Source organism: Phocoena sinus, chromosome 1, assembly GCF_008692025.1.
Source record: "Phocoena sinus isolate mPhoSin1 chromosome 1, mPhoSin1.pri, whole genome shotgun sequence".
NCBI lineage: Eukaryota > Metazoa > Chordata > Mammalia > Artiodactyla > Phocoenidae > Phocoena > Phocoena sinus.
The window spans coordinates 113255668-113273497 of NC_045763.1; the positions used below are offsets into that span (position 1 = coordinate 113255668).

At 47.4% G+C, this 17830-nt stretch overlaps 1 protein-coding gene across 7 annotated transcripts in view; it reads right to left on the bottom strand.

The window, feature by feature from the left end:
* The window catches only part of ADAR (adenosine deaminase RNA specific), a 40434-nt gene that overhangs the window by 3770 nt on the left and 18834 nt on the right, over positions 1-17830 (bottom strand). For 2 of the 7 annotated variants that reach the window (XM_032626344.1, XM_032626318.1), the window contains exons 2-12: positions 13430-14859; positions 11389-11572; positions 10746-10894; positions 10019-10163; positions 9698-9888; positions 4071-4218; positions 3558-3729; positions 3155-3248; positions 2409-2531; positions 1985-2118; positions 276-458 (exon numbers count right to left, since the gene is read on the bottom strand). In XM_032626344.1, the coding sequence (XP_032482235.1) occupies positions 276-458; positions 1985-2118; positions 2409-2531; positions 3155-3248; positions 3558-3729; positions 4071-4218; positions 9698-9888; positions 10019-10163; positions 10746-10894; positions 11389-11572; positions 13430-14145 (2239 nt within the window). In that variant the 5' untranslated portion in view covers positions 14146-14859. Of the gene's footprint in view, positions 1-275; positions 459-1984; positions 2119-2408; positions 2532-3154; positions 3249-3557; positions 3730-3992; positions 4219-9697; positions 9889-10018; positions 10164-10745; positions 10895-11388; positions 11573-13429; positions 14860-17830 lie in introns of all 7 variants that reach the window. The other 5 variants (XM_032626355.1, XM_032626308.1, XM_032626298.1 and 2 more) reach the window with 5 other exon arrangements.

Below are 17830 nucleotides of genomic sequence, written 5' to 3' on the forward strand. Positions count from 1 at the left end.
GGAGAGCAAGGAAACTCAGACACTGCAGTTTTAAGCCGCTGTGTTTAACTCATCTTGAAAAGACTTGGCTGGCATGTCGTTACCTAGGCTCACTGCCTAAACCAATCTTCCCATCACAGCAGACCAGACACTCAGAATCAATCACTAACCACTGCATCGAGCACACTTTGAAAAGGGGAGACATCATGTTAGCACCTGGCAACGAAGCATGCGGTTTTCTGGGATTTGGGCACCAAAATGACAGTCCAGTTTCAGCTCTCAAGACAGGTCCTTACCCAGTGTGACGGATTTGAGATACACAGGCTGCAGGAAGTGGGTCAACAGCGCCCCCTGCAGGCCGAGCACGTTCCAACGCAGGATCTTGTCACTACAGGACATGGTTCGGAGTCTCTCCCCCAGCCGAATGCCGTCCCACGTGGGCACAATGTCACTGGACTCCACTGGGATTGTGCCTTCTCCTGGATGAGAGACTTGGGTCAGACCCGAAGGGGCCCTTGGACCGAGCCCCTCCCTGGCGTGGTGTTTCTGCTTCCTAGACTCGGGCCAGAGGCTACTCACTCATTCGTTCTTCATATTATTTCATAGCACCTACTATGTGCTGGGCACTAGGCTTGGTGCTGGGAAACAATGGTGAGCAAAACCAAGTAAGATCCTTACCTTCCTAGAACGTTTATGGGGGTGAGGGGATAGAAAGGGAACGGAGCAGACACTAAACACGTAAGTCAACACACGTAAGAATTCTAGATGGTTCTGAGGGAGCTATGATGGAGGACAGCCAGGGGAACCTCCTGGGATAGGACTGTCAGGCGGGCTGAGACACGAAGGAGGAGAAGGAACCGCTGAGAAAGAGTGTTTCAGACACAGAGAAGAGCAAGAGCAAAGGCCCTGAGGCAGCAGGCGGTTTAGTTGTTGAGAGAGCTGACAAAGAGCCAATGTGGCTGAAGCACAGGTGAATGGCACGTTTTGCTTTTATGTGAAGTGTGGTGGGAAGCCACTATAGGACGGCGGGCTTTTTGTTTTTAGTGAGCTTCACTGAGATATAATTCACCCATTTAAAGCACATACTTCAATAATTTTTAGTATATTCATGGAGTTGTGCAACCATCACCACAATCAATTTTAGAACATGTCGTCACCCCCAAAAGAAACCTCCTATCCGTTAGAAGTCAGTACTTCATTTCTTCTTATGGACAAATAACATCCCATTGTTTGGACAGAACTCATTTTGTTTATCCATTCATCAGCTGATGGACCCTGGGGTTGTCTCCACTTCTGGGCTATTACGAACAATGTTCCTATGAACGTTCCTGTATTCGTTTTTGTGTGTATATATGTTTTCATTTCTCTTGGGGATGTGCCTAGGAGTGAGTTGATGGGTCATATGGTAGCTCTGTGTTTACACTTTAGGGTTCTGAGCAGGGAAGTGACATGATCTACGTTTGAGGGTCACTCTGATAACTGTAGAAGGATGGCCTGAAGGGAACAGGAGTGGATGTGAGGAGACAGTAGGAGACATCAGAGGACAGTGGAGGAGCGGGAGCTGGCAGACATGGTGGAGAACCAGCAGCCAACTAGTCAGGAGGGGAGCCGGGCACTTGGCGTCCTCCAGTCAACATCTCAGGCTTGGTTCTGCATCATTTTCTCCAAACTTCCCTGCGGTGATCCCATCCATTTCCATGGCTATAAAGAGCAACCATAGGAGGATGACTCCCAAACTTTTATTTCCAGCCATTTCTCTCCTCTGAGCTCTAACTGGGTACTTCTGCCTCCTATTTGATTTGGAGATCTCCCCAGCTACCTAATTCAAAATGGAATCTTGATCTTCCTACAGATCTTCTCTGACCTACATCTTGCCTCTCCCTGGAAACAAGACCCTGGTACCTCAGCAACTAATGGCAAAAACTTGGCAGCCGTGCCCTGGCTCTGGGACGGGCCTGGGGCTTCGCAGAGCCTTCTGCGGGGAGAGGGAGGACGTGTCACTCACCGTTCTCTACCTTGGTGCGGAGCTTGCCTTGTTTGGGATTCTCAAAAACAGGGTAGTGGCGGGAGTCTGTGCTCTCCACAGCACGGTCGCTGCAGGACTTGTCAAAGAGGGCACCATCGCCACATGGGGCCGTGCTGCAACACAGGGGCATCTGTTAAAACCCACCTGTGCAGATACATCTCTTCAGTCTCCTGGGGCTCAAGAACAGCTCGATGTGGGAGAAAGTAGGCTTCTGAAGTGTACTACGGGCTGCCGGAGTGGCAGTGCGCATGTGAGTCACCCCACACTGAGGTGTGGACCTCAGACACAAAGCCAAGCGTGGCCCATCGAACAAGCTCTGATTTACGGACCAGGAGAGCATTCAGGCACCCAGCTCTGGAAGCCTGGCAGGGCTGGCTCTAGTGGCAACAGAGACTCTACAGACCTGATATAGAGATGGAACGACACGGTCTTTTTTATTTGGAGTTTTTCTCCTCCCTTAGCAGGCTCAAATATACTATCCTTCGCAGTCTGGGGGTTGTACTTCATTAGCTCGCTGTAGAGAAACCTACAAGAAGAAAGTCTGGTTAAGAAGACTGATTCTGGAAACAGCAGTTGCTTCTATAATCTGATCCCAAGCAAGCACAAGGCTTAACAGTGCAGACCTTTCAGGCTTTCTCAGGTTGAAAGAGTTGGTGGGAAATTCTCCATGGGAGACCTCAGCATTTCTTAAAGCTAAGTTAGCCTTTCAGGTCAGTTCCATTTCTGCCAAGAGCTTCTCGCTCTGGCAGCTGCAGGGATTCTAGGGCGGAACAAACTGATTCAAGGACTGTAGGAGGCTGCTGCTTCTCTCCCTTCATAAATTAAAGAAAAAGTGAACTGGAGGGGAAAGCTGGCAAGGCAATGGGTTTGTTTGTAGGTCCTCAAATGGAGATGGAAGGCTTCCTCATCCCTACAGCACTGAAGATCAAGAAGTCATTATGTGCTTTTAAAAAAGGGCTTGAAGCAGAGTTGGCAGAAAAAGAGCTCTTCAACAGCAGGCTGAGTAGGGGCACGCAGCTGGGTCACAGAAGGGACTGATCCCGTAAGACAGGTTCAAATGGACAGGTGAGGCAAAGGCTGACACTGCAGGGTCGAGGACCTGCCCGTCAGGGGGGTGTCAGAGCCGCCACGCCCTGCGATCTCACTCACCTGATGAAGCCTCTCCGGGAGATGATCTCTGCGTGGCAGTCATTGACGGTTTCTCCCTTTAGGCTTAGAGAATCTCCTTTCACACAGCGATTCCCTGGGAAGGCAGTTAAAGCAAATGTGAAATTTCCAAAGGAAAACGATGATGGATAGGGTAGAGGCTGTTTGTTCTTAAAGCTTGAAGGCAGAAACAGCCTCAACTGATCAGATCCTGACTCCTGTATTCTTTTCACTAGGAAATGAGAATTCATTCCCTGCTCTGAATTAACTGTAGCTAAAAAGAAATACAAGGAAAGTCTTCTCTCTGCCTTAAATTCACCCATACAGGACCCCAGGAGAGAATGAGGAGGTGCTTCCAGTCACTGCGGGGGATAGAGAGCTGGGACACATTTCAGAGCCCACTTACCTGTCCCCAAGCTGACCACGACACCCAGGTCTTCAGAGTCTTTCTTCATGATGATGGCAGCCAGGATCTTGCGGCCAAGCAAGGAGGGCTGGAAACTGTTGGTGAGAGCATTGAAGCACCGGTGGCTCAGCATGGCTATCTGGTCGTGGAAGGTGCTGCCTGTGAGAGGAAGCTGTGGGGACAGGAGGCCATGTCAGGGCCACCGAGCCTCGTCTATGTCCACCGTGTTTCAGAGTGGGCAGGGAGGTCGAGTTCTACTGGACTGGTGGGTCATCTTTCCCCCTCTCACGTCTAGTGTCCCAGTTCTAGGTTCTACTGAAGCTAATATTAAAGCCAAGGAATAGTTCACATGATAGCAAGTTAAGAGCTGACTCCACCCAGACAGGAGTTAGCAGGACCCCCAAAAAAGATAGCACCAAAAGTAGACGTCTTAACTGTCTTTGGCTGTGCTTCTGGGGACCTTGAGAGGAGGAGCATAGTTCTTCTGAGACTGGCCCCTGTCACTGGGGTTACCTCTGTGAAACCCATGCGCTCTGCCTTCTCGTCCTCCCCAATCAAGACGCGGAGGGCCGCATCTGCTGCTTCCTGCTTGCCTTGCTTCTTGCTGTGTGCGCAGACGGCTGGGAACCAACGACCCCCAACTTTTGCTTGGTAAACGAACCTTGGGGATGAGAAGCAGGGAATAAAGACAAGCACCTTACCCCGACAGCTGCTCCAGAAAAGGGCTGGTTTCGCTCAAGATGCGGCCAGTCTTGCCAACATGTGGCCCCATCACTCTTGACAGCTCTGTTCCTAAGGCAGCATTTCCCAGACTTCGGATATTCATGAATCACAGTGTGATTTCCGCTAGATCCAGATATCACCTGGAGTATTACTTACTTAACATTTTTCTCTAAGTTGACTCTTTTAAAATGTAAACACGTTTTAAAAGGACACTTCATATCACTACTGTAAATGGAAAATGAGTATCACTTGCCATGAACTGAAGGTGGCTGTAAAACTGACTATGATAAAAATCATGTTTTAAATTCTGACAAGACTCTATTGCTTGTAAAGGCTCTAGGCCTGTCTTTTATCATAGTTTAGCAAGTATTAGGGAGGGTTTAAAGAAATACTAACACCACGTGTGGACTTTCTTCTTAACTAAAGCAAAAATGAGAAGGGAGTAACTTTCTCCCTGCTTGCATCACTTTTTAAATGCTCTGTCTGATTTTTTAAGTACCTGACTCCATTTCTTCATTCATTTCCTGATTAGCTCAAGAGGACTTAACCTGGAGAAGTCAGAGTCAAGGTCAGCCTTAGCTCAGGGAACCACACCTTTATGCGGAGTTACTTTTCGATTCCTGGAGGCCTTGTGATGGCTAAGGGGAGTGGAGTGTACCCTGGGCACTGGTGAAGCAGGGAGGCAGGCAGTGCTGCTGAGGGGCCCTGCAGTTCCCCTCCCTTTCTGGCTGGGGATCTCCACAAACACATCAGAACATGATGGAGCAAAACAGCCTGGGCAGCTACCAGACAAGGTTTCAAGAATACTAGCTTTTAACCAGATCCTAATCTGCTTTGGGGAACCCAGCTTTGGATAATCCAACTGCATACAACAAAGGTTTCAGTATCAAGATTTATCCATCAGCTCAGGCAGTGAAAGGAATCAATCTTTATGTTCAGCCATACTGAGCTTCTCACTATCCCTTGCTTATCCTAAGTAGCTGAATGCCTTTGCCTCTTTCTTTGATGGTGCTGACTGGCTTGTGCAGGCCAGTGGGTTAACGGTTCAGCGAAGCAAAAGGACAGCGACATGAATAGATGTTGAAGAGAGGGGATGGGGGCCAAACCACGTAGGATCTTGACCTGAGGGATCCAGGAGAATTTCATGAGTGTTCTATGTGTTTGAAAAGAGTATGAACTCTTATGCACAAAGATATACACATATATCCATATATCCATACACATACATACAAATATATATACATATGTATATATATATAAAATAAAGTTTGTTAATTGTGCAACTAGAATCCATTAGAGCTGCACGGTCCAATGTGATACCCACTGGCCACACGAGGCTATTAACTTTAATTAAAATTCAATACAACTAATAATTCAGTTCCTCAGTCACACAGCTGCATTTCAAGTGCTCAGTAACCACATATGGCAAGTGGTTAGCCTTTTTAGTGGAATGCTGGAGACAAGAGCCCAACTGGAATGAATTAAGGAAGTGAAGACAATGAAGACATTGACTACAAACAATTCTTTTGAGAGGTTTGGCTGTGAGGGGAACAGAGAGATGAGGTGGTACCTGGAGGGAGATGTGGGGTCAATGGAAGGCTTTTAGAAGATGGGCACGGGCATGTTTGTAGGCTGATGGGAATGATCCAACAGAGGGAGCAACTGATGATGAGAGAGGGAGATAACTGAAGGAGAGCACGGGAGGGAAGGGATCCAGGGCACAGGAATGCGAGGAAGGATGCTTCCTGCATACTGGTACAGATGTAATGTACAGATGAAGTAGGAAGGTGGATTTGGTGATGGCAAGGTAAGGTGTTTGTCATTTGGTTATTGCTAATTTCTCAATTAAGTGTGAAGTAAGGTCATCAGAGTGAGAAAGAGGGGTTTTGTGGAAATTTGAAGAAAGAGGCAAAGGTCTGAAATGATTTTCTTAGAGTAGAAGAGAAAATGTAGTACAAAAAAATAGTAGGAAAAATGCCAGTGGCTTCCCTGGGGCTCCAGTGGTTAAGACTCTGAGCTCCCAATGCAGGGGCCACAGGTTTGATCCCTGGTTGGGGAACTAAGATCCCACATGCCGCATGGCACGGCCAAAAAAAAAAAAAAAAAAAAAAAAATGCCAGGAAGAGGACAAAAGTGGGGGTGGGGGGCAAGTGACACTCCCTTACTTAAAACCCTTCAATGGCTCTCCAGTGCTTGTGTGGCTGGAGCATAACATGGCCCACCCACAAGGTCGACCCTCCAGTCTCATCTAGCATCAGGCCTCCACTGTGCTCTCTGCTCCACCCATACTGGCCTTCCTGCAGCTCTTTACCAGCTCTGTGGACTTGGGGGTACTATCTCCTTTGCCTAGAACCCTCCCTGTCTCTTGATCATCCCTAAGATCTCAGCTTAGGCTCCACTTCTCAGGGAAGCCCTCTCCCCTCTTCTTACTGAGTCAAGTCATGCTATGTAGATTCTCACCGCATCACGCAGCTCAAGCTCCTTATAATACATATCAAGTATGAGATCTTACATTTCTTACATGATTACTGATTGATGTCTGACTCCTGTTCTAACAAATACAATGTCCTCTATAAATATCTGTTGAATGAATAAAGTAGGGAGACCAGGAGACTACTGCCTGGTTTAGGTGAGAGAAGACAGTGCTGACACTGGAGGCGGAAAGAGGAGGAAGGGATCTGGGACAGAAATTGTAGGTTCAATAAGCAGAACTTGAGGATGGTTTGGCTGAAGGGGGTGAAGGGGATAGGGGAGATGGTCCCCAGGTTTCTGGCATTTTACTTAATGTGGAGCCTACATATTCCCTATTAGGAATGTGCCTGGGTCACTTATCTTTTTAGTTGATGTTGCAAATAGGGTATTCTCTACTACGTTTTCTAACTGCTTATTACTGTATACAGACAAGTTCTTGACTCTTATACATCACTTTGTAGTCCCCCGCTCTCCTAAATTCTCCTTTGTCTCTAACATTTCTTCAGTTTCCTCATGAATATTCCAGGTATACTATCATATCATCTGCAAATAATGATAACTTTACCTCCCCTTTCCTCTCTTTACACTTACTTCTTTCTCTAAACTGACTGCATTAGCTGGTAATTCCAGAATGATATTAAATGACGATGACAGTGGCATCCACATCTTCCTCCTGACTTGAATGGGAACAGCAATAAGTAAGCTGCTGACTTTGGACTTCAGACTTGTATTTTTATCATGTGAAGGATGTATTCAATAATTTCTATTTTCTTAACAGCTTGGTTTCTTAATCTGAATGGATGCTGAATTTTACTACACACCTTTTTGGAATCTCTGGAGATGATCATGTGGTGTTTCTCCTTTGACCTATTAATATGGTAAATAATAATAATAATAAATATCTTAATGTAGACTAGTCTTTGCACTACATTGAGATACTGCTTTTCGCATTTTAGAATGCTCATGGTGTAGAGGAAGAGATTCTTTATACATCGTTGGTGGAAGCAGAAACTGGTAAAATTTCACTGGAAGAAAGTTTGGCAAAATTTACCAAAATTTTAAATGCACATATACATGTTATTCATTGAAGCCTTATTTATAATACCAAAAGTTTGGAAACAATTCAAGTATTCATCAGTAGGGACTGGTTAAATAAATCATGATAAACGCCGTACACTGGAACCCTATACTTTGTACTTATATAGAAAGAATATAAAGTTACATGAAAAATTTTCTAAGATAATACTTTTACGTGTAAAAAGCAAGCTAGAAATCAATGCATATATGTATTTCTGTGTAACAAAAGGGGGGAATATAATTGCTTGTATTTATATAAAGATACTCTGGAAGGATGTATAATAATGTAAAGTTACTACATGGTGTATGTGTGTGTGTGTGTGTGTGTGTGTGTGTGTGTAAGAGCTGGGTCAAAGTGAGAATGAGCTTTTTATATTTTTATTTTTGAATAATATTTTTTATTTTGCATAATCTATTACCTATTAAAAAAAACCCTTAAAAACCAATGTACACAACTCATGGCCCAGAAATTCCACTCCTGAAAATTTATACTATAGACAAGTTCGTACATGTAAGCAAAGACATACAGTACAAGGATATTCACTGCAGGAGTGATTCTAAGAGTAAGACCAAAACCAACCTGAACGTCACCGGAAGTTAGTTAAATAATTACACATGGTGGGGCTTCAAACAGAAATAACAACATTTTCCTTCTTAAACTAGGTGGTAAGTAGCTGGGTGTCCATTTTTTTTTTTTTTTTTTTTTTTTGCGGTACGCGGGCCTCTCACCGTTGTGGCCTCTCCCGTTGCAGAGCACAGGCTCCAGACGCGCAGGCTCAGCGGCCATGGCTCACGGCCCAGCCGCTCCGCGGCATGTGGGATCTTCCCGGACCGGGACACGAACCCGTGTCCCCTGCATCGGCAGGCAAACTCTCAACCACTGCGCCACCAGGGAAGCCCTGGGTGTCCATTTTAAGAAGACCTTTTACATCTCTTGTTTGATAAAGCAACTTAAAAATTATAAGTATCTATTCAATGAAGCATTATGTGGTAGATATATACATGCTTATTTGTAATGACCTCTAAGACACACTGGTAAGTAAAGGAGTCAAGGGGTAGAACAGAAGATTATGATATATACTTACTTTAAAAAACAAAGAGAGGGCCTCCCTGGTGGTGCAGTGGTTAAGAATCCGCCTGCCAATGCAGGGGACATGGGTTCAAGTCCTGGCCCAGGAAGATCCCACATGCCGTGGAGCAACTAAGCCCATGAGCCACAACTACAGAGCCTGTGCTCTAGAGCCTACGAGCCACAACTACTGAGCCCATGTGCCACAACTACTGAAACCTGTGGGCCTAGAGCCTGTGCTCCGCAACAAGAGAAGCCACAACAATGAGAAGCCCACGCACCACAATGAAGAGTAGCCCCCGCTCACCACAACTAGAGAAAGCCCATGCACAGCAATGAAGACCCAACACAGCCAAAAATAAATAAATAAATTTATAAAATAAATAAATAAATAAAATATAAATAAAAAAGAGAAAGGAAAACGTGCTAATATGTACATGGCAATTTCTAGAAGGACTCAAGAGACTGGTAATAGTGTATGAATCTGGTGAGGGAAACTAGAAGTCTGAGATAGAAATGAGACTTTTTGTTGCACATTTTTTCAATCAGCTTGAATGATTTCCTATGTACATATAAAAATTAAAATTAGTTTAAAAAAATTTAGAAGGCTCATGCTCACTGGAAGAGTGGCTGTCTTCTCAAGATGGCTGATCTAGTGTCTTCTCGGAGGCCCTGGGGACAGGGCTCCCTGAACATGCCCCTCCTGTCATTCACAGCTAATGCACATCCTTTCTTTCCCTGGGTTATAAGCTGTCCCCACCCTGTGACACACGGCTGTAGCCAGGACAGGAACACTCACTTGGGCTCATGAGGAGGTCCGGACTGGTCGACCAACTTGAACTCAGCAGCAAAGCCATGGGAGCGGGCGTACTCCAACAGGCCGCCCACGGGGTTGGTGTTCAGGTATCTGACGAGCTCGCTAATCCTCCTGACCTTGCTGGGCATCACCGATTCCAAGTTATCAAATGATTCCGTGTTCATACTTCCGGGCTGAAGGAGAATCAGCCAGACAAGGAGGAATCATAAACACTTAACGGAAACTCTGAGGGACTCACGGGCAATCCTAAGCCGCTCAGTTGCTAAAAATGACCTGTATCTTTTGAGTGGAAAATGGCCCCACCTGGTCATCAGAAGATGTTGAACCTGTTGCCTCTCCTTGCAGGGCCTTCATGGCTTCCTCTGCAGCCATCTGCTTTGCCGCCTTCTTGCTGGGGGCACTGGCAGTGGGGAAAGTATGGGTTCCCATTGCAACGCAGTACTGGAACCTGACAGGAGATGAAAGGAGAGGATTTAACTGGTTTTGATGGAAGAGCTTTACCTAGCCTTTGTCAGGTTGTCATCCTTCACGACTTGTAATTGCCTTGCACACATCGCCTCTGTGCCTTGGCTCACGCAGTCACTTCTGCCTTGAAGAGCCGGTGCCTTTCACCCTCCTCCTGCCCCCAGTCTCTCTTAGCCTGGCTCACCCCTATTCAACATTTTTAAGCATCAACCTAATTTCACCTCCTCCAGGAACCCTTCTCTTGAACATGTAAGTCTGCAGAGCCTCAGAGCAGAGAGCTTCTCAGGTACGCCCAGGTCTTGCACCTTTTAGTCCCACCACCAGTAACCTCCAAGCCGTGTATCTCCCTTGTGCTTGGTCCCTGCTTTGCCCTTTGAACACCTAATCCCAGATTCTCTGCTCCACAAGCAGCAACCATGCTCTCAAGGCCCCCCATTTTCCATATTGAAAACAGGAGTGATTGCTCAGTGAAATAATCTGCCATCTCTGAGGAGGCAAAGAAGAAAATGTATCTCTCTCTTTTTTGAGAAAACCTCAGCAGAGATACATGATACAAGAGATGTACTTGGGGTCATGGGCAGGGCCTTCTCTGGATAGGAGACGGAATTCACAGGAGCTCCCCAACTTGTGCACACACTCAAGCAATGTAGTGACGGGGTTCTTCCCAGAAAGGAAGGATGTTGCTGAAGGAGTGGTAGTCTGGGACTCTGCAGTCTGGAGAAAATGAGAGACACAAAAACAAAAACAAAAACAAAAACAAACTGAGAAAACACTGGCTATTCCATCACAGCAGAGGGAATGGGGATGGGAGAATTTCTTTTGGTCAACTGCATGTTTGGGGCTGGCTTTCTAAAGGAAGAGGGTTGTGGGGATTTTCTAGGCCTTGCAGGAAACAGTAGTTATTTAAATGTTCTTCGTCTCATTTCTTATCTGCCAAGAGAGGAGATTGGATTCAATAATTTTTAACGTCTCTTTCAACCCTGAAAATCTGCAATTCCAGTTAGGTTGGGAGGGGGCACTAGAAGGGGAGCTGGGTATGAGAAGAGGAAAGGTGGGCTGGTGAGGCCGGGTAGAGGAGAGAGTGGGAAGCTGACTCTGAGACAGTGGGTTGGGTAGGCTGAGATTGTTTCAAGAGGGTCACGTGAAGTTCTGATACTTCACAGACTTGGAGAGTGAACTGATGTCCTCCCAGAGGGCAGGACGCCTACCTTCTCTGAGTCTTTCTCCGAGGAACAGTAGTATGATTCTTCTGATCTTCCACTGTCTTTGGCTTTAGCTTCCTCAAGCAGAATTGTCATGGCTTTCATAGCTGCATCCTGCTTGGCCACTTTCTTGCTGCCAGCTTCAGCTGGGGGAAACTCTCGGCCACTGATGACAACTTGGAATTTAAATCTTGATGGAAAGTGATTAGATGTGTGAACACTAGTCTAGGCCATCCCTTCTGCCCTCTCCAAAGAGATCTTCACCCTGGAATTTCCTGCTACACTAAGGGGCTTGTTGACTTGTGAAGGAGATGGAGGATAGGCCAAGGGACTCCTGTCCCTTTGGAGGCTCAGCCTGTTCCTATTTTTTTGGAAACAAAGCAGCCAGTGACTCTCTCTCCAAGCTCATTAGAGCAAACATAGCCACAGGTGATAGGAAACTAGCTCAAGGGAAACCCACTATCTTTTAGCAATGAATTAAGATCAAGTCTGTACAAAAAATGATGAGCTATAAAATCACCACTACAGTCTTGTTAGCAACCAAAGAGGCTTTACCCTAAAGCAATGGTGGTAGACTTGGCCACCTCAAGGGCAGCTCCTAAGGAAAGCGAAGGCTTCTTACAGTGTAGTCTCACACTCCCCAGACACCTACAGGGATCAGATACCTGCCCCTTTTGGGGGCCTATTTTCGTCCCCAACCTACCCTCAGAGATACACCACTCTCATGGTTTCTTTTGAGTCATCCTACAGCTCTATTTGTCTGATGCCTGAGATGAAAGGAATTTCCCCTTGTTATGCAGAGAACCAAAAAGCATTTGTTCTAGGCCCCTGGACTTAGCTTAGACAGCCTCTGTTCAAGCTTTCATATTTGTTCAGCTCTTTGCTCAATCTGGGATTTCATTTAGAAAAGTAGGTCAAATTTCTTATTTCCTGGGTCTTCTGAAATATTTGAGCATGGCATCAATGTTTCTTATAGCTGGAGTCCAAAGAAAGGTTAACCACAAAAACCCACTGCTGTTCCCCAACTCTGGGAAGGGGGATGGTGGGAGAAGAAAGAGAATGACAGCCATCCAGTCTCTACCCCAGACAGAAGCACACCAGTCCTGGCCCTGTCAGCTTCTGGACAGACGCACCCCCTCTTCTTAACAGCTCTCCTGCAATGCCATCTCAGTGTCATGAAGACAGAATAAGGAGGAAGGGTCACCGCCGGGAATCCTTTACCCTCAGACACCAGGCTACGGTTAATGTAAAGGTTAGTGGGATTCTGTGCTGGCCTCACTGGCGTGCGGTCACTCAGCTGCAGTGGTTTCAGCTCTCCGCTAGGCCCTGCAGCAGCTCCTGGGCCCACCTGTCTTCCTCAATCTGTCCGCTGGCTTGGAAGAGCCTATGGTGCGGGGCCGGGCCAGCTGTCTGAGTGAGGTAATTTCTGATTTCACAGCTTAGGAGCAGCAGCAAGTGCTAGCCCACCCATCTGTGCAGAGGCGGTGTGTAAAATTAGAACCACCACCTTCAACAGGCAGGCAGCCGTGCACTCTACAGCATCCTTTCCCTACGGGAGCTGAGCAGGAGCGGGTGGGGAGGTGCGGTTTGGACCCGCTGCTACTTAGCAGCACAACCCACCCTTACTCTCTGTGTGCAGACTGCCGCTACCCACCTGTTCCTGCACCCCCTGGGGACTCAGCTCGGGGGGAGGGAGGACGGCACATGGAAGGGAGCGGGAAGGGCGTCAAGTCTTCATTACCTCTGGCCTTAGGAGGCAGGCATAACACTGATGCATGGCAGCTAATCATCTCCAAAGAAGCTTCGTTTTAGCCAAGGCTGCCAACCTCCCCCTTGCTCAGCCAAGATTTCGGCTGGGCCGAGGTCTACATTCCCTGTTCAAGATGTGGAGGAAGGGCCAGACAAGGGTGATTCAGCCCACAGGCAGGAAAAAAGAGGGAAAAGACAGGGGCCACCAACTGGCACTGCTCACGAGTCAGCAGAGACTCCATCAGGAGCAAGAGTGCCTGACCCCAACCTTAGGCACAAATCCTGGGTGGTCTCTTACCGAGGTTCATGGGGTGGTCCACTCTGCTCTATCAGGTTGAACTCACAGGTCTGACTAGCGAACTGAGCATATTCTAACAGGCCGCTGATGGGGTTCTTCAGCTGGCACTCTGTCAGTTTCTTGTAGGGTGAACACCGTGGTAAGCCATGACTGTAGAAGGAGGGCATCTCCATGATGGCTCGAAACTCACCTGGTGCCGCGTGGATACTATTCAAGTCATCTGGGATGTCATCTGTGGCCCACTGGCCATTTTCAAAGTCAACATACCCTGTTTTGGAGGGGCCATTGTCATGAACAGGTGGTTTCAGTTTTATTGGTTCTGGTGTGACCTCTTGCCTAGTTTCTAACTTTACGACGGGTTCCTGCCCATTCTCCACTTTTTCTGTGGTGTCCATGCTGTTTGAGGCATCTGACGCAGGCAAGTTGCAGGTGGGGAGCTCTGAGATTTTTCTGGTCTCCTGGATAGCAGCTTGAGTGGCTTCCGGAACGTTGTTCGTGTTTCTCTTGATCTGTATCCTCTCCCGCTTCTTATCGGTCAAATGCCATATGGGAGGGGTCGTCCCTTGCCTGTAGACGTCCCCCTGCCTTTCCAAGTCAATCAGCACGGCAGTCACATCTCGGGCCCTGGTGAAGCCAATGTTTTTAGCCAAATTCAGGGCAGAGGAGTTAGACACATTAAACAGGTAATCGCAGATCTTTTCCTTGATCTCAGCCATGTCGAGAGGCTCAGGAGGATCTTTCAAGCCAGATGTGAGGCTTCTGTCTTCAGTTTCCAAACTGAAGTCTGAGCTTGGAGCTCCCTGGCTATGACTGTCTGCTCTTGCTACTTGGCTGGGCTGGTTCCAAGCCTGAACCGGAACTGAAAGTCTCCACAAAGGGGGCGTTCCTGCCTCCCGATGCAGCTTACCCTTCTTTGCCAGAGAGTATAAAACTCGATTGATTTCCTTCTTTTGGGCTTGGAGTTTCCTGGCCAGATCAAGCGCTGTGGTGGCCTTCCCTTCCCCAAGCTCCTCCAAGAGCTCTAAGATCCTTTGTTCCTGATCCTGGCTGATAGTCAGTTCCTGGAAACGTGAGGAGAGCGTATCAACACCTCTCCATGGCTGAACCCAGCCACGTGGGGTAGGATGCTGGAACCCTCCTGGGAGCACCTGACTTCTGAGAGGCACGCCCCTGGGGACACCCAGGATCTGAAGGTACCCGCCTCTGGCAGGTGGTCCTGGAAACCTTGGCCCGAGTCCAGGAAGGAACAGTGGCAGTGATGGTGCCTGCTTTCCAATTAGGGGTGCTTCTGGGAGTTGCCCCTTGAGAAACTCTATTTGCTGGAGCCGGAAACTATTAGGATAAGATCCCAGCCCCGGCTGCTGGTGTCTGAGCTTGCTGTGCTCATAGCCTTGAACGGGATGGGTTTGGTATCTGTTGAGGGAACACCCCTGCAGAACAAGAAGATGGAAAAGAAAGTGAATTGGGACTGCAGCGGCGAGCCTGTCCCTCCCCGCTGCCTGGGGTGGGTGTGAGGGCTGCACGTGATTCCTAATAAGCTGAGAAGGCAAGTGAGACGTGGGCTTGTGACCTAGCTAGGGGGGCCCGCCCACCTCCTAAGTACTACCTGTGGACCCGACAGTGGGAAGAGATGGAAGAGCAGGACGCAAGACGTGTAGAGTCACAGCGCTCGCCGTTCTGGTGAACGGGCGGCGGTCTGAGAGAAGATGGCGTAGCTTGTGGCCTACGGAACCGAGTTCTAAAGACACGCTGTGGAAGTGGCTATTGGGAAGTAGCTAAAGGGGTGTGGAAGGCTAGGGCCGAGGTATCCAGGAAGAGACGCTGCCAACTCTGCACAGCCAGGGGAGCCTGGTGGTTTGGGTAGAAGTGCCCAGTGTCCCTTCCAAGCCTGGGCACCACACTGAAGGACGAGAACCATGTGTCTTTTTTCTAAGGACAAAAGGGACCCTGAGGGTGTCAATAAATACCCTGCTGCCCGTCCCCAGGGCTTGCATATCTAGGAACAACGATTCCTCATGCTCACGTTCCCCTTGTCTGATTCTCCTGAAGGCTACAGGGACCTGCAGGCAGCTGCGTCCCTTTCTTCAATAACTTCAGCCTTCTACTCCCCAACCCCTGCGCCCAGTCACAATGAGGGGATTTTAGCACTCTTGCTGGGCAAGCTCACAGCATGCTCGCTGCACATCTCCTTAGTGCGGCTCCAATGATGGCCACCTCCACCTTTCAGCCACACAAGTGGCTTGTGCGGCTCCTCATTCAATCTCACTGTTACTTGAGCCGGGCCACTATCAAACCTCAAACCCTGAAACTTTTCCAGGGTCAGTGAACTTTTTCTGTAAAGGGCCGGAGGGGCATTCAACTGTAGCACAGAAGCAGCTACAGGCAAAATGTAAAACTTCCTTTTACAAAACCAAGGGGAAGGCTGCACTTGGCCCGCAGGCCACGGTTTGCAGACTTGCTCTTCTCAGCCAACAACTTCTCTGTGTTTCTACCTCCACCCCTGTAGCTGCAGGTCAGCCACTCCTAGTTTGTCTCCATTCTGGCTTCACACACCTCCTCATTCAGCCTGGATCTCATGGTCAGTTCCCTTCACCACCCAAGGCCTCCTGTCCCCTTTTTCTGTTCCAAAGGTTCCAAATGGTGCTGGAGGAGGATACCGCCTCACCACGCTGAATTCCTGCTCTTGAACTTCTGTTAGGTTTTCACACGTTTGGTGGTCAATTCAGTACAATAGACGTGCGCTGACTCAATGTGGATTGAGCTCTCTTCTTTAAAAATTCTCCTCCAATGGCTTGGCTACCACCTGTGCTGAAGCTTAAGACCTGAATTTTCAAATGCCTAGACGATCTGTCTGTCCCCTTAGATACCCTGCCATTACCTCAAACGCCACGCATTCTGAACTAAATTAATCTTTTCCCTCAATCCAGCCCCTTCTCCTGCTGTTCTTATTACTGTTAATGGCAGCATTCTCCTCTGAGTTATTAAGGCTGGAAACCTGATCATCTTTTCTGCCTGCCTGCCTTCCTCCCTCTCTCCCTCATCTCTCACACCTCATCAGCTAGGTGCCAAAGTCCTATCTTGTCTACCACCTCTATCTTTTCTCTTAAACATGTCTTTTTCCAGGGTCTTTTTCTAGACCCTCATTACCTCTCACATGGGCTACCACAAGTGCCTCTCATCTTTCCATCCCTCTACATTCCAGTGCAACTTGCCTGCTTTTCCCCTTACTGCCACCTATGACAACTCACTACAGATCTCTCTAACTGCCACCTTCTTCAGGAGACTTCCGACTCCCCCCCACCCCCCGCCGCCCCCATGAGAGTTTCCTCTCCTTGAACTCCCACCCAGCACCTGTTAACACCACTTACTTTACCTTTTATCATAGCTACTGATTTTTTTTTAATGGCACCACATATAGATTGTAGTGTCTGAAAGGTGATTAACAAATATTAGGTACCCTAGAAATTATTCTCAGCTCTCCACTATTAATATTCCCCATGTAGTATTGATGGGGGGCTGCAGTCAACTCGACAGTAAGCCCCTGGGGGACGAGGACTACACTTCAGCTATCTTTGCATCCCTAGCACCTAAGGCAGCACCTAGAACAAAGCTGATCCTGAACCAATGTCTGCATGAACAAGACATTGCTAGACACGTATTCCATCTCTTTTCTTCTCCTCTTGCTGCACACAACCCCCCTACCCCCACCTGGGGCTGAGGTATATGTGAATACAGACGGTGGGTGCCTGGTTCACAGGACTCAAAAGGATACACGAATTTGTTAACAATAGTTATTTCAGGGAAAAATTAGAGGGAGATTATTAATTTTTTCTTTATACACCCTAAAATCTCCTAAAAGCGAAACCAAGCCAAACCACCACTTGAGAACAGCCATTTGGAGGAGAGTCACTGCATGGCAGGTGAGAGCCAAGAAAGTGAGAAACCAACCTCCATGGTGATCATTCCTAAATCCCTCAACATCTCCACTCACCCAACTTCATGCCTATGTACTATACAAACTATGTAACAAGCCACTTAACATTCACTGCTCTGCAAAGTTTCACTTTAATCTATTCTCATATATTTAGGATTAAGAGACAAGCCCCCCACCTCTACCACATGGGCTCCAAAGGGTAATATATTGGTTTGCATAAAGAAATGCTTTTCCTGTAAGTCAGGTGTCCCTAATCCTTTTAAAGAAGGGAAAAATATATATACACATGCACACACATATGTATGTATACATACCACACACATATATATGTACTTGTGTACATATACTTTATATATATTTAAAATCGAGGTATATTTACATAGAGTAAAATGTATTCTGTTTAGTGTATAATTCTGTGAGTTTTGACCATATAGAGTCAAAGCACACACAGCCTTATAACTACCACT